The sequence below is a fragment of the Ptychodera flava genome, chromosome 6, assembly GCF_041260155.1.
Source record: "Ptychodera flava strain L36383 chromosome 6, AS_Pfla_20210202, whole genome shotgun sequence".
NCBI classification, from domain to species: Eukaryota; Metazoa; Hemichordata; class Enteropneusta; family Ptychoderidae; genus Ptychodera; species Ptychodera flava.
Window position 1 is genome coordinate 3077677 of NC_091933.1, and position 16586 is coordinate 3094262.

The 16586-nt window shown below is 38.7% G+C and overlaps 1 protein-coding gene across 3 annotated transcripts in view; it reads right to left on the reverse strand.

The window, feature by feature from the left end:
* LOC139134593 (hepatocyte growth factor receptor-like) overlaps positions 1-16586 on the reverse strand; it is a 35340-nt gene that overhangs the window by 4277 nt on the left and 14477 nt on the right. For all 3 annotated transcript variants that reach the window (XM_070701509.1, XM_070701508.1, XM_070701507.1), the window contains exons 2-18: positions 15424-15603; positions 14177-14329; positions 13431-13552; positions 12963-13098; positions 11817-12010; positions 11396-11522; positions 7816-7952; positions 7094-7267; positions 6437-6545; positions 4232-4567; positions 3595-3768; positions 2745-3045; positions 1862-1972; positions 1570-1653; positions 736-917; positions 387-496; positions 3-165 (exon numbers count right to left, since the gene is read on the reverse strand). In XM_070701509.1, the coding sequence (XP_070557610.1) occupies positions 3-165; positions 387-496; positions 736-917; positions 1570-1653; positions 1862-1972; positions 2745-3045; positions 3595-3768; positions 4232-4567; positions 6437-6545; positions 7094-7267; positions 7816-7952; positions 11396-11522; positions 11817-12010; positions 12963-13098; positions 13431-13552; positions 14177-14329; positions 15424-15513 (2703 nt within the window). In that variant the 5' untranslated portion in view covers positions 15514-15603. The remainder of the gene's footprint in view (positions 1-2; positions 166-386; positions 497-735; positions 918-1569; positions 1654-1861; positions 1973-2744; positions 3046-3594; positions 3769-4231; positions 4568-6436; positions 6546-7093; positions 7268-7815; positions 7953-11395; positions 11523-11816; positions 12011-12962; positions 13099-13430; positions 13553-14176; positions 14330-15423; positions 15604-16586) is intronic.

Genomic DNA, 16586 nt, shown 5'->3' on the forward strand with positions numbered 1-16586 from the left:
ACCACGTCAGTCTTCACGTTGAATATGCTTTTCTTAATACTTTCTACTGGCATCCATCGAATTGGTAACTTGGCCTTCTTGTCTTCGCTGGCATAATATTCTCTTTCATAAATATCACGCGATAAGCCGAAGTCAGACACTTTCACAGTCTCCGATTCGTCAACCCTAATATAATTAATGCCAATAATATCATATGTAAATGCAAGTTAAATACACAAAATCCTACATTTTTTTAAACTTACGGTATCACTTTATTGACTCCATGAAATAATGGTTCCCTGGGTCTCAAATATCAACCAGGAAAATGGATATTTATATATTTCATCTATTACTGACAGAGTATTTCAAATTTAATTTCAGGTCAAGTAAGGTTCAGAGATACTTACATGCAGTTCCTAGCAGCTAGGTCACGGTGTACGAATTTCAATTTCGATAAATATTCCATGCCTTGAGCAATGTGTAGCGAGTATGTAACCAACTTGCCTACTGTCAGTTCCTAAAAATGTAAAAGTTGAAAAAAAATCATCGCACCCGATGTCACATGTGAGAGAATGCACTCATTTTGACCTTAGCATTTGAATGACTGGAGACACATGGCTAGACTGGGGGAGAGGGTCAGCGCTAAGATATTACATTAGTATGTGGTGACTGAAGTCCGAAGATTCACCATTTATGTATACTGCCACAAAGGAAAGAACTCCTCCATCAATCATGGTTTTACATGCTTCAACTCACCCTTTCTGGCTTTTCTATGAATGATTTCAGGTCGCCATGTTTCATGTATGGAAGTACAATCATTGGACAGTCGTCGTCGTCAATGCAAACTCCGATCAGACTTAAGACGTTGGGGTGTTTGAAATCCTTCATCATTATTCCCTCTTCCAGAAACTTACGCACATCGTCTATGTCAGCGTATTCTGTTAAAAAAGACATGGTGTTATCTTCATTGTCCATGAAATGGAAGCATATTGAATGGCACTGAATTGATTTCAAAGAAAACTAAAAATATTTGTGAACATGAACAAAAAGCAGACAAAACAAAAATGGTTTTGATGAACATAAACATGGAATTCATGAACACAAAAATGTTTTTTATGAACATAAACATGGAATTCATGAACACAAAAATGTTTTTTATGAACATAAAAATAGTTTTTCACGAATTTTGCAACACTGGGCTTGCCATAGAAAAATTCTTTCAAGATGCACTATGGCTGTCATGGCGTTTTTTCACATGATAAAAGAAGCTAGGAGTTTGTGTGAGATTTCATTTCTTATGACTTAAGAATCAACCAGGATACCTACATGAAATTGTAATATGTCCAATGACCGGTGCACCAAATTACAGGGTCGGGATTTTCTCTACAAGCTCCCTTCTGTTTATGATTTTTGTGAACCGTTTTTGTTTTATTCGACTGAATTTAGTCGACACGGGCAGCATTATCAGGAAACCAAAAAAGCAGAATTTTAGTGCTATCTGCATAATCTGAAGGAAATGGTCTGATGCACAACGCTTATTTGCCAGCCTGGAGTCGTTTATTTTCGGAAAACAGAAGTAGAAATAATTACTTTTTAAAGTTTTCACGGCGACTTGACTTCTCCTTTTACCGTCGTTGTCCAACAAATCACCGAGTAACACTCTTCCAAATTGTCCTGAAAAACATACAGAAGACAGAATTCATAGTAAAAATCATATGTACAGTCAACAAAGACTAGCCTAGTTGTGAACTCGTGAACAGCACAACTGGGAGGTGATGACCAATCACAGAATGTCTTTGCAACAGCTGGTGTTCTCTTAATTCTTATTTCTATAATTCTACAAAACACGGTGTTAGGAAATGAATAAAATGACAAAATTTACCTTTGCCGAGGACCTCACTGCTGCTTAGCTGAAGTCTGCTGCTTTGGATAGAAATTTCCTGTATTTGAAGACGAGTACCTTCATCCAACTTATCCATCAGCGTTTCCCTGCCTTGAAATTCATAAGTAGAAAAAAGTAATAATGTAATGCATGACAATGGGGATGAACTGCTTATCTATAATATATATACGGAGATAACTTCTCGCGAATACACTTTTACTCGAACATTGACTGATTTTACAAATCTTAATTCCGATGAGGTTTGGGTTTTATGCATGAAAATATTTATCCACACGATTTTAGGACATTTTAGGAAAATATTTTATTTGGCAAAGTTTGAAAAAGGTGACGGTGACTTTCATCGTCAAAGCGTATTTGTTGTTGTAAATATGAGTCGTTTTCTCAATCATGTCAAATGATTGCATATTTTATGGCCCGCTTAAAACGTGGAGCAAAATCATAAAAAATTGCCAATATTTTGTCGTAGGTAGCTGACACACGCCCTGCATGTGATTACACTCAACAGGTAGGCTATGGATGGAAAATTCCACGAATGAAAATTCCAGTGTTTTGGATATTTTTCTATTCAAGAAGTTATATGCATGATCAATACCTTGGAACACGCTAAAAGAGTGTCGAGAAAACGTAACTTTAACTTCGTAGATACAGTCAACAAAAAGCGATGCCACATCCTCTTGTATTTCCCACAGACCAAGTTTGTCAGGCGAGCTGCAAACATCGACAAACAGACATGCACACAAAATGCAGATTTGGTATGACCTTGTACGAGACTAAATTTTTCTTATGGTGACGTTACTTCAATGTCATTTGTCCTGTTCTGAATATATGAAATCGGAAAGTGTATCTAAAAACAAAAATATACCTTTGCTCAGATGCATGTAAGTTATACCTCCTTCGAAGGAAACGCTCTGGTAGGCATCGGGAGAACTCGGATGCGCGGTTTCATACTCGTTCTGGCGAGACTTTTCTTGTTTGCCGCCTGCTCCATCCGACAGCCGTCTCATCCGGCGTACTACGCAGTAGACAATGACAGCTATTGCCAAGAGTACGAGAACGATGACACAGACGGCGATAGCGATGACCCAGGCCTCGATCGGTGACTTGGTGTCTTCATAGTCAATGTAACCAATTAGGTAACGGCTGTCGCCGACCCCAACTCGAACCTACGCGAATGAAATCAGACATCGAATCATTTCAACAAAATTTCAGTCTGGGAGTAAAAGTACGGAATTTGGAGTGACTATTGTGGCCTATTAAGATCACCCTGAGTGTGATATAAGTTCATAATTTCCCCTGAATTACAAAATATTTGTCACTCAAAAAGCCAACAGACAAACGTTATGTCTACATTTCAGCGACAAGCCTTTGGTCCGACCGATTGGATGTGTGAAGATCTGTAAACATAGTCGCTTCGATGCAAGATAAGGCTGTGCTTGAGATGTACCGTATACACCAGTCATGCTTTTAAAAACTGTAGAATGCGCCTTGAGATCAAAAAGTAAGACTCAGATTTTTAAATATTTGCACTGTACGTTGCTTGTTTGGACTCGTTTTGCAGCTTGTGGAGTAAGTAAACTTTTCACCTTGTCGTTTTTGTGAAAATCATTTTTTTCGCCATGCACTGAACATAGCGGCCGTTTTGAATAAAAAATATCGGTAAATGGAAGGCAATCTGTAATTGTACGGTTGAGAGTTCCATCTAAGATACTCACCAAAACGTGGGGAAAACCATGGCTTCTGGAGTATTCACTTCTCTCAGGGGGTTCGCTGGATGGCGGTGTACATGTCAGTTGTGTGCGATACAGGGAAATAATCGGTCTGCAGAAGGCGAGTCCTATTTCAATCGTTATGTCCTGAATTGAGGCGCCACAGTCTAGTCTTTCACCCTGAGATGCAATGAAAGGTTAGATAAGTATCATGAAGGAATGAATTCCTGGCAAGGATTATTGGCAAGATAAGATGAAAATTCTCAAAATCCTTAAACCAAGACACATTAAGCGTATTTGTGATTTTTCTGAAAAAGTAAATAAGGGCGTACATGGCGTTGAACATCAAAATTCATGTGCTAAAAAAATTGCACCTAGAGTATGACATCATCTTGACAAGCTTTGATGGAATAAATCACTAAAGTTTACACCTCCTCTCCTTACCTACAGCTCCTCCTCCTGTTTGTTTCTACCCTGGTAAATCTTAGCCACGCCTAGAAAACATTACGGTTGTGTCAAAATTCAAACTTGAAAGGGTTTAAACTTTTGTCTGTTTGTTTAGCTTTGTAAAGCTATGAATGACTTGAAAACTATATAAATGTGGCATTATGATATGAGAAGATATAACCATTGAATGAATTACCTCGATCACCAAATAGTTATTTCCGTCGGGATTATACGAGAAAACATTTCCCGAGCCACCAAACATGTAATACACGGGATCTCTGGCTACTGTAATAGATGTGTATTTAGCGTCCAGGTGATTCTGGATAACAGAGGGTAGCCATTCCTGGACATTGTCGAGTACAAATCCGATTCTGAAATCCACAGACTCTCCTGATGGCGTGGTGGTAATCTCGTTACATTCATTATCGTTGTCATCAACACTTCGTCTGCTTCTGGTGCCATTGAACAAACTAGAGATGAGGATTTCAGGCGAAGGGCATGCCATAAACGTTGAATTCTCTACTCTGCATTCCTAGAAAGTGGAAGTAAAGGAGCAAAGGTTGATCAAAACTTAATATTGTTATTTTGTTAATGATTAGGGAATTATTAAAGTACACGTGCGACGGGATAATCGCATGGCTTGGTTTCCAATTGCCTTTTATTGCTTGTCTGAACTGCTTATGAAATGAGCGAGAAATTTATAGATGAAAGGTGTGTTTTTACGGGGGGGCATCGTCATTTTTGACAAATTTTAGCTGTGAGACAAGCTTTCATAGATAACTTGAAATTAGAATAAAATTCACAAATATTAAGAATACACGATTGGAACTAATTTGGGATAATTGGATGATGAAGTAATGTCCATTTAATCTCCAAATGTAATCTCATCTGGATGATCTGCTTTTCTTTTTACATTTCACACTTGTTTTTATGAGTAATTTGCAATATTAAAACATTCAGCTATATACGGCACGTAACACTTTTGAGAAATTTGAAAAATATGAAAATCCAATTATCCCAAAATAGTGCCAATCGTGTTAGATTTAGATCACTTTTCTCACTTTTCTTCAGCAACACTTGTGTAATTATGCGCATTAAATTTATGTTTGATGATACCTAGGGAAGACTTCTTTCAAAGCATACGGTTCAATGGCATTTAGCTAACTTGGCTATCTCCCTCAGAATCGTGCGTAAATACCGTGTATTTCGAAGAGGGCATACCTTGCCAAGGGATTACTGTAATTTACACGTCGACATCTTTTTTCTTGTAATTTAGTAACACCACCTCTCAGTCAGTTTGAAACTATACGATCCGGATACAGCACCGCGTGCGTATCCATACGGCCAAAGGACCCGACAAAATAAGAACGGTAAGTGAAACGCCACGTTCGCACGACAAAAAAAACTTTGGGGAATTTGTTAAGGTTCTTGGTCAAAATGAATAACTGGATCTACACTCGAATCAGCGTTCAGCCGGTTTATTGACGGGAACTCAACTGTAGTAAACAGTATCACCTAAAACTATAGATAGTAGAAGCGAGACAACTCTTTTTCTGTTGCTTCTACTGTCTATGCTAGAACGTGAGAAAAGTATCTACTTCTAGCGGGAAACTGAAACATCACAAACTGGATGTGATTGGCTATGAATACTGAAAGCTGATTGGCTATTTTCTCCAAAGTCTGAATCCGCATAATAAGTCCTGCAAAACAAATTTCAATCTCCAATAGGCCTATCAGTAAAGGCTTTGTCATAAAACATTAAACATGCAGCATCCGTATATTTATGCATTTGCAAAGAGGAAATGACGGGTGGAAAATGAAATTTCATCAACGTGACAATCCTTAACATTGGACATCGCATGGTCGCACGGATTGCCAACATGTAAACGACAATTAAATCTCAAAAATGGACGGTCAAAACTGGGGAAATTGCAGAACGTTAACAGCAACCGTCAAAACATATTTTGCAAGCTCTTCGTTCTTGAATTACGTGCACCGCAAACTCTGTAAAGACATCAACACCCTCGGAACATGTTTAAAGTCGCGTGCCCTCTTTCCTACCATCTACAGTCTATCCGTGACAGACAGACACTGACACGTACAGCGATAGGTATGAAAGACGATCTCCACTTACGCGCTGCTATTTCACTTTCGACAGCCGGGACAGGGGAGTGATAGGGAAGGTTTATTCACAAACTTCTCACAGCATTACGGCATGGAGTTGGTCGCGGTACGTGATTAGACAAACATGTGCTAAGTGACGAATTACACCTGCTATCACTCGTTAATTCTATTCTGTCTGTGTATATGCCAGTCTTTATCGTCCTCGCGATATAGCTTTTCATTCCTCTGTGCTCCAGGACATTGAAAAATTATGATGTAATGCAACATCTCTACTTACCGACTCAAACTGGTCTATAGCTGTTTCATTTACGTAAGCAATGACGATAAACAGAGGTCTGGCGATGGAATCCAGATTAGTGCCCGTGACATACTGAAACTCGCCTCCCCTGTTCAATAAAGAGCACGGGATGAGTAAGCTGACAGGGTACTGAACATGCTTGTTTTACAAAGTTAAAAAATTAATCAGTTGTTCTCAACAATACGGACAGATGAACAAACCATTGTATAGGATTGAGAATCTGAGATTCTTAAATTTTTTGATGATCAAGAGTTTTGGAATGTGTAATGGACAGCCACAGGGAAGGAAGCTGTATACTACCATGCATTCTCTTGGACTTCTCGATCAACATTCAAAACATGTCAAGAAAAAACCGAAGATCACCTAGTCATTCTGAAAGACCAAATAGGAGTTGTGAAAAGTGCAACCTTTCGCAATGATTCGAATTCGTACCTTTCTCTATAACTCTGTTCTCAATTTTTGAAATCCTCTTTCTAAACATCTGCTTCTGATATGCGTTTGTAGACATGTCCCTCTGACACCTTAGTCTGGTATTGAGGGCAAAAATGTGAGCATCTACTATCGGGACATTTAAAACTAAGTCGTAGTTTGGTGAGCTCACTGGATCGAAACGCTACCATGAGCTTGAACACTTACCCGACGAAAGTCCTAAGCGGAAAAATCGCTTCGATAAATGGATTCTCCGTGTAGGTAAAGCGCCGCAGTGATGTCAAACTAAAATTGTCGTAGTAGTTGATAGTTACAAGCGATTGCGTGGGCTCCACTACTTCAGGCGTTGAACAAACCAATCGTTCGTCGGTAGAGTAATCCCTGTTACAACACGAATAAACAACTTTTGCTGGTTGAGACAGGCAAAAAAGAGTAATTTCGATTTCCGGAATTGAAAACTCGCGAGTTTTAGCGGTGAATGAATCCGCGTACTTGCAACATCGCGAGACGTTGCTATTTCAAAATGAGAAAATTTAATACTCTTCTATTTGATAGTCTGAAGAACAATACATCAAACTAACTCAAGTGGGGGGTACATTCCAACGTTTTTCTCTACGGTGAAACTGTACAAATTGGGATGTTTGCGACGTGTATGCAATAAAATTAAAATGAACCTATTATAACGATACTCATTAAATACAGAGTTCTGAGACTTGAACCATTGCTACTGTTTCAGAAGAAGCGGCGTTAGTACATACTTTCAGAAATACTACGAGTGAAGTCTCAACATTTGACAGCGTATATACTAAATTATCCCCAAGCCAACATAGCAATAGGTTAAGACTTATCATTATGAAGAAGAAATTACCGTCGGTACTATTGTTACAGAGGTTCAAAATTAAACAAGGAATATGAAATATTTGACTGACATTTCTAATTCACAAAGTTTCCCGGCGATGACAACATTTTGATAATTTCCGGCAAGAAGATCAGTTCCGATTATTTCGAGTAATGTTCCCCCAGCTTGTGGTCCTTTGAGAGGTGAAAAACTTTTAAAGGTCGGAACCTGAAAATAAAGCAAACATGTCCTGTTGATAAGCGATGCAGTGTACGAACTTGCATCAATTTAATTTTTATTTAAAGGCATTGACATGAAAGGTTGACGGGAAAATAACGATAGCGTTTTTGGGTTTTTTTTGTAATTCATTAAAAGCTCTAGATTGGTCATCGTCAACGTTTCTTTGATGTGTAATTACAAGTTTGTTCAACCTTACCCTAGCTTCTTCTGAGAAATTTGAAATCTATCAAGGTTTAATAATGAGAGAAATAATCGCATTCTCGCAGGCTCCGTGGCATCAACCCTACCGGTAGCCTGAACGGTTCACGGTTTGGAATAGCGCCATGTGAACGTGACGAATATTTCAAAGTGATACAGTGCACAGGCGCACGGAACGTTTCGTAGATCGTCGTCGAATGGGAAGTGACTGACACTGTGAGGCCGAAGGCCGAACCTCGGTACAGTACCGAGGTTCGGCCTTCGGCCTCACAGTGTCAGTCACTTCCCATCCGACGACGATCTACGAAACGTTCTGTGTGCCTGTGATACAGTGTAGACACGAGCATTTGCACATCATATTTACGTCTGTATTTACTGTGGCTTAAATCTTCCACTGAAACTGGAAAGCCTGTTATCCGATAAAATAAAAAATAATAAATCCAGAAAGAATACCCAATCAAATAACGTTCAAGCGTTCTAGCACTGTAGTGTCAGTAGAAACCATGATTTTACCACAAACTGGGTGCATGTATGTACATGGTACAAACGGTCACTCTCAGTCCTTACACCCAAAATAGAAAGTTACAGTACGATATTATAAACAAGTCATCATTGATGACACAGTCCCCTCTTGTTAATGGGTACTTTTATAAGATGTCCTCGGAGAGGATAGGATCCTCTTCATTAATTAGGTCTGTGATAAAAATACTGTGATACAGATGGGGCTTAATGGCCGAGAATGAGTTCCATGGTGGTGAAAACATAAAACCGAATGTAGGCCGCCATCCTAATTACAAAAGGTCATGAAATGAGCCAATTAGTAACTAACTGACAGGATGTTGCCAAACATTTTTGCACCCTATCATAACATTGACAGATTATCACCTGTACCATATTTCATAAAGTTTAATGCAGTGCTTCTGGACATTCACCCTAAGCAACAAAAATTCATCATGTAAATGCAAATTAGCTATTAATCTACACAGTACCACTATGTGTCATTGAATTGTACTTACAACACTATGAGATCAACATCTGTACCAAATTTCGTCAAATTTGATGCAGTATTTGTGGACATATCACTCTAATTAGGAAAGTTCAAATTAGGAAAGCTCATTACATAATTGCAATTACAAATTCATTAACATGACACTGATAAATGTCTTTATTCACTGTCAAGTTTCATGACATTTAATGCAGCATTTTTGACATATCGGCCTAATTACGAGAATTCAATAATTGGCATGATAGTGCGACATGTCGTGAAACAAATTGATGTGCATATGTATGACATAGGTCAATGTCCTTGTACCAACTTTGAATAATATTGGTGCAAATATGTCTGAGTTATGGCTCTGTACATGAAAAAAACGTATCAAAATGGCCACCAGGCAGCCATTTTGCATTGGATTGTGAAACCAATAGACATGCATACTTATGATATAGGTCAATGTCCTTGTACCAACTTTGAATAAAATCGGTTGAGACATGCCAGAGTTTTGGCTCTGGGCATGATAAAAATGAAACAAAATGGCCGCCATGCAGCCATATTGGATCATATCATGAAACAAATCGGCATACATATGTATGATATAGGTCAATGTCCTTATACTAACTTTGAATAAAATTGGTCGAAATGTGCCTGAGTTATGGCTCCGTACATGAAACATAGGGCTAAAGTCCCTGAAGCTACTATAGACATGGATGCAAAATTAAGTATTTCCTAACTGTATGAAATTATCTCACTATTAAAGGTCATCCTAGGGACCTGTAAACCAAATATTAAAGCTGTCTGACCAGCGGTTTTGAAGAAACAAGCGACCAACAGTCGACAGAGCTCTGCTGTGTTATGTAGAGAATAACTTTTTTGACACATGTATTGATGAAGAAGGTGGATATCTTTGATAGCTCACTTCAAGATGGCCTGACCAAAATGGCAAAATTAGCTGCAAAAATACAAAATTGAAGATTTCATCATAATTTCAATATATTACATTAAGATAAAGCCTTGGAACCTGTATACCAAATATCAAAGCTATCAGATGATTATTGACCAAAAATCGCAAAAAAATTGACCAAAAAATACAAAAATTGAAGATTTCATCAAATTTCAATATATCACACTAAGACAACCCCTAGGAACCTGTACACCAAATATCAAAGGCATCAGACAAATAGTTTTGAGAAACACATTTTTTGACCAAAAATGGCAAAAATTGCACCAAAAATACAAAATTGCAGATTTCATCATATATTCAATATATCATATTTAGTTCATCTGTAGAAACCTGGATACCAAGTATCAAAGCTGTCAGACGAGCGGTTTGATGAAATAAATTTTTGACCAAAAATGACAAAAAAATTCCTTAAAAATACAGATTGTATAGTTCATCACAATTTGAACAATTCTAAGTTAGGTTATCCCTATATATAGACTTGTATACCAAATAACAAAGCTGTCTGACCAGCGGTTATGAAGAAGAAGATTTTTTACCAAAAATGCCTTTTTGGCGCTAATTTGCATATTTTCAACAATATCAAAAAACTATAAAAAAAAGTTTCTCATAATCATATTTTCATCTACACAACAAATATAAAATCAGTAAGTATACATAGTGCGGTTCTCAAGATATTTGAGTGGACGGACGCCTCACAAACGGACATACATACATACATACATACATACATACATACATACATACATACATACATACATACATACATCTACGTACATACATACATACATACATACATACATACATACATACTACATACATACATACATACATACATACATACACACAGACATACAGACAGACAGACAGACAGACAGACTGACAGACTGACAGACTGACAGACTGATGACGGACGCCGGACGCTGGACGGATACCCATCCCAATAGCTTCTATAGACTATAGTCTATAGTAGCTAGAAAACCGTAACAAAATGGCTGCCGTGCGGCCATACTGGGTCGTATCACAAAACAAATGGACGTGCATATGTATGACATAAAGGGGTAATCCTTGTACCAAGTTTGAATGAAATCACTCCAGGCATCTATGAGATATCTGCGTGAACGGACGGACAGACACACGGAGAGATGCACGCACACACACATGCACGCACGCACGCATGGACATGACCAAACGTACAAGTCCCTCCGGACGATGTCCGTGTGGACTAATGATTCGACCTCTTATGATTTCTGCCTCTCTAATGCAATTGTAACTTACGACGAATTTGAACTCTTCAGTTGAATTAAACCACAGTGTGTACCGTCCTAATTCGTTGAAGTCCATGACTTTTACTGAGACGATCGCTGAGTAAGGTACTCCAGGCGAAATAACAGAACACTGTATGCTGGAAAGTAGAAAATGTATGATTGCATAAATCAGCATAAATCCGCATTCTATATTGCAAATGTACCTGAAACGCAGCAGGGAGACTTTTGAAACTAATTATTGTACTTTTAAGGAAGAAATATTTAGGGTCCCTATAGTTCGATAGAAATTTGTCACCCTAGGATTATGTTAATTTGTAAAATTACGAAGTATGTGCCCAATATTCTTCAGTTTTGCCGAGTCAGTCATACAATAGAGAATACTCTACTACATCGCGCGTACAATACTATTTTGCGAGAGCTGCGTACTTTACCTGTAAGTCCAAGGCCCTGATGAATTGCCAAAGTAACTCATTCCTTCTGAAGTAAAGAACGCCCCCTGGCAGTCGACATCGTCACCGATATATACGAATGGCATCACTTCTCCGAAAACATAAAGCAGCTTCTCTGTTGTAATGTTTACCTGCAACTGGGTGGACCCCGTGCGTAAACCGGACCTGGGTGAAAACTGTGTGGGGAAACAATTTACAGAGAGATTGTGTATGATTGAAAAAAACAGACAACACCGAAACAAGGATTACTTCACTGTAGTATTTGAGGCAAACTATTGATGAAAATAACGTGGAAAGATAATTGACAGACAATAATATGAAATCATCAGTAGCGCGCCAAGTATTAACAACCGTATATTTGTTAACTATTACCGGCAAGAATCCTTGCGTCAAATTAATTCCAATAAGTTGGCTTTTCATAAACAATCAATCGATGAGAAAAACAAAAATGTCGGGGAGTTTATAAAATAAAGTAGCCGAACAATTCTTAGTTTGGAATGTTAACCATAAAACACTAGTTTATATAGTTTATAAAGAATTTTTCGGTGTTTTTCCATAATATAAGTTCATGTCTTTATCAGTCTCCTTACATATGTTGAAATACCGGGTATTAGCCTTGCAAACACAACAGGTCGTGTACACTGTGATAAATGATTGTAGACAGGTGAATACTAATCCTACTCATAACTAATTCAGTGGCCAAAAACAACATTGGACCAGACGTATATATGGACTGTAACCACACAAGTTGTACACTATAGGTATTGGCAGATAATTATAGCAAGAAAGCCCATTTCACAAACACAACACGAAATTACTGAAAAGCATCCTAGGTTAAAAGCCGTATCGGAGTTTTTAAACACATCGATACACATAGTTTTAATTCAAATTGTGTTGCTCCAGTAGAAAGTATACGACTTCAACTGAACTTCTCTCTCAAAGGTCAGATTTTCTTGTCTGCATGTTGTAGAAATACCTGCGATCCATCAACTATGTGCTTACATGTGCGATATTCGACCTCGCTGCACCGAATGCTAGGGTTGCCGTTCGTGGGAGCTCTAAGTGACTCCGCTAACACTTCGGACACTTCGGACCCTTTAAATTTCCGAATCCACAATATTTGCTTACCGTTACGTTGTAGTCGCCGACAAGGTCAATGTAAAGACACGATGGATCTATCTGTCTACCTTCACTTTGCTGATAGAATGAAGTGGCGTCAGCTTGAAACCACCGGCCGTTTGGACACCCAGATTCCATTGTACACCTGCGTGCCATAAAAAATGTATGGATACCTCAAGTACTCTGAAGAAAAAGTGTATACTAGTCGTACTCTGTGGTAGTGGAGAAGGCCTTAACATTTAGTCTCCAGGGTATCAAGTTAAGTTTAAAACAAGCCTGCGGTAAATATATTTTACTGGAAGATTTGATACTGAGATTAGTTGCCATGGTCCCATGGAAAATGGAATTTCTTACAGTGATGACTTTCTACATGTATGATAAAAATGTCTTACGGTACTGTTTGCTTTCCTTCGTTACAAAGTTCGCTTTCGGATAAATCAGATTTCAAAAAATTGTATTTAAACAATTGACGCTCACCTGTCTTGCTCTGCACACCAACCGCAGAATGACACACTGAGACAACTTGAGCATTCATAAGTGTATGCTGAACAATTTGCCATCAAAGCCTTCGTCACAGTTGTTGAATATTGAGGTGGTTCCTAGTGGTGAAAAAGAAAATGACTATTTAGTAAATGTATTGATACTCCTATTTGATTTGCATTGTTCAGAACGTCTCGGTATACATCCCATTGCCAGAACTGGCATGAAGGCCCCAATTTGAAATTTTGGACTTTGGGTTTTCGTTTGTACTTTTCCCCGGGAGCCCATCCCCTCAAACTTTGAACAGGAAATTTCGCGACGCACTTCGGAAGCTTAGATTGAGCCGGGTAAAGCAGTTGGTTATCCATTAAGTATCTGTATAGATGCTCGTGGACACGAAAATTTTCCAAGAGCACATTACACAGTTAGTCGGTAGTCGCACAAACTCTTATATAGATCCTTACCGTATGTGTACTGGAGCTATTAATGCAGTTTTCCAAAAAGTCAGACTTTGACTGATGATTAGCTCTGAAGAGGCCTTCAACTAAAATTCAAAATTCAAGCAGACTTGTTGATACCTTTATTTCTTGGACTAGCCCAAGATAATACAATTTTTTTTAAAACCTGTACCCTCCTCTTGTCTCATGAACCACCGCTTCGTAAAATCTACATGAATATATAAGATGCATGCAGTTACTGCGCGCATGCGCGACAACAGACTTCTCAAGAGTATAAGTTGGCACGTCACTTGCCTGGCCCGTGGAAAAATAATTAGTAAAGACGAACAGATGAGTATTGTCCGGACTGATTCTGAATTGAGTGTCTGGCGTTGGACATTCAAATAGCTGTTCATCTTCGTAAACGTCATAGATAGGGGCTACTGGCGTTATAACATTCTACATAGATAAAGAAAATAAAAAATAGTGAGTTACTATCACATGAGTCCTCCATGACCATGACGCTGATCTTGACGAAGATGGGTCCAAGTCGCTCGGCTTTTCTCGGCATGGCAGTTACTGACTGGCCATCGCGTTCACCCCACGATCTATGTGACAGTCTGCTAGAGTCTGCAGAGTACTAGTATATTGCTTCAATTTACAGTTTTGTCATTGATATGCTCACAGACTTGGGGCAAATTTAATCTGTCGAGACTTCCAGCTGTTCTCTGCAGACCTTGACTGATTCGATAACCTTGATAAACACGTGCAATGTGACCATTGTATTTACAGCTTTCTGTAATATGTACAGTTGAAGGGGCAATGCAGGCTGACCTTGACTAACAGATACTTTGTCAAATTCGTGCTTGACCAAAAATTTTGCTTTGCTGCGAATTACCTCGTCAGGTGTGCAAGTAGAAAAAGGCATGTACTTGAAACAGGAACAGAGACATATCTGAAACAGTATCATTGTGGAATTCTCAGAGAACTAGGCAGAGTAATGCATGGTAGTGAGAGTAAAAATCAGCATACATACACTTAGTATGAACATCAAGAACAGCATGACATGCAAAAAGACGGACATTATACTTGAAAAGCAAGGGGTTCATAAGTTGTTTACCTGGATGACTATTTACGGGATTTAAAAGTAATATTTATAGTCAAATTTTTCTAATTCTCTAGTGTTGATCAGATACAATTACTACCTTACTTCAAGCCAGCGATGCATTTCTTACAGTATCAATAATTTCTTTAGGTGATTTTTGGCAAGTCTGGACAGTGGAAGGATGGCTTGCGAGGCCTTTTTAATAACATTATTTTTTCCCTATCACCTCTCTGGGACAACATTCGCTCGTAAGGTCCACTACACGGGGAATTAAATCCTTAACCGGAAGTACAGCAAGCGCTGTCCATGGAAATTCTGATAGAAATACACAATTGTATATAGCCAAGCAGTGGGAAGGGTAAGTTTTACATTTTGTGAAAAGGGGAGATTCATATTGGTAAGGCATGATCGCATTTGCCTGAGTTACACTGTGCCCACAGACACGTACCTCTTGTATTTTTCTGCCGTCGCTGCGAAGAATCACAGAGAGATTACCGGTGTTCACTACCGTAGCCATTGCAGTACTGTCAACATCCATGACAGCTTTACCAACTATGGGTACCGTTCCAGAAAACTTGGGTATGTCTCCTGGAATACCACATACGACATCTTTGGCATTAACATTCGGCTGGAATTATCAGGAATATAAAGTTAGAAAAATATAAGCAACAAACAAAATTCTTAAAAGAAAATACAATATACAATAGATTGATACAAGAGACGTGACATAGCTTTCTACAATTTCAACACGATATACTGCTCCCAATATCCTGCCGTGCAGCCAATCCAAAATTCACACTCATTCCTTCATCACTCACCCTTGGATGGAAATTTCGATTTGTTTCGTAAACTGACGTGAAAGCAAAATAAGCAACATCACCTACTGGATTATACAGCTATCTTAGGGAGCCGTCATTATTTATGGCCGGGGGGTCGGAGAATCTGAGGGGGGTCACTCAAAAAATCGAAAGCTACAAGGGGGGTGCTCAAAAGTGGAGAACAAGAAAGGGGGGCTACTCAATTTTGTTGACATGTATTGAAGCATTTAGTGGAGTTAAGAATTAATACAACAATAATAGTAAGATATTATCTTCATATCCGGTATTGTGTACCACACAACACACATAATAACATGCTGGGCCTGTATTGCCATTCCTTCTATTGTTCAGACGGTACTGATATGAGCCCACATTTTAACTAGTGAAAATACAAATTATATTTTCACTGTAACCGAACTACTTACAGCGACGCGTACGCGTGACCTTCGCTGTATGCGCATGCATGACCTCCGTTACATACAGAACAGCTGAGCGAATAAGACAAATGACAATCCGAAACGTCATTACGATTATGGTCAAAATTCTGTTGTTTACAGTCACTTCATGGGCATGCATTTAGGCACAAGTACAGTTATACCAAAAACATACAAACAAACGTATTGAAAATTTGTATAATTTGCCGACACCTGTCAATTCACGGCCGGTCCCTTGGCGGTGCACTGTGCAGTGTTTTCGTGTCGTCTACGCTGCTGAAGATTACACCATGGATGTATGATTATTAGTATAATGATATCGGTTGACAGAGCATCATGATAGAATCGCTTTACGACAA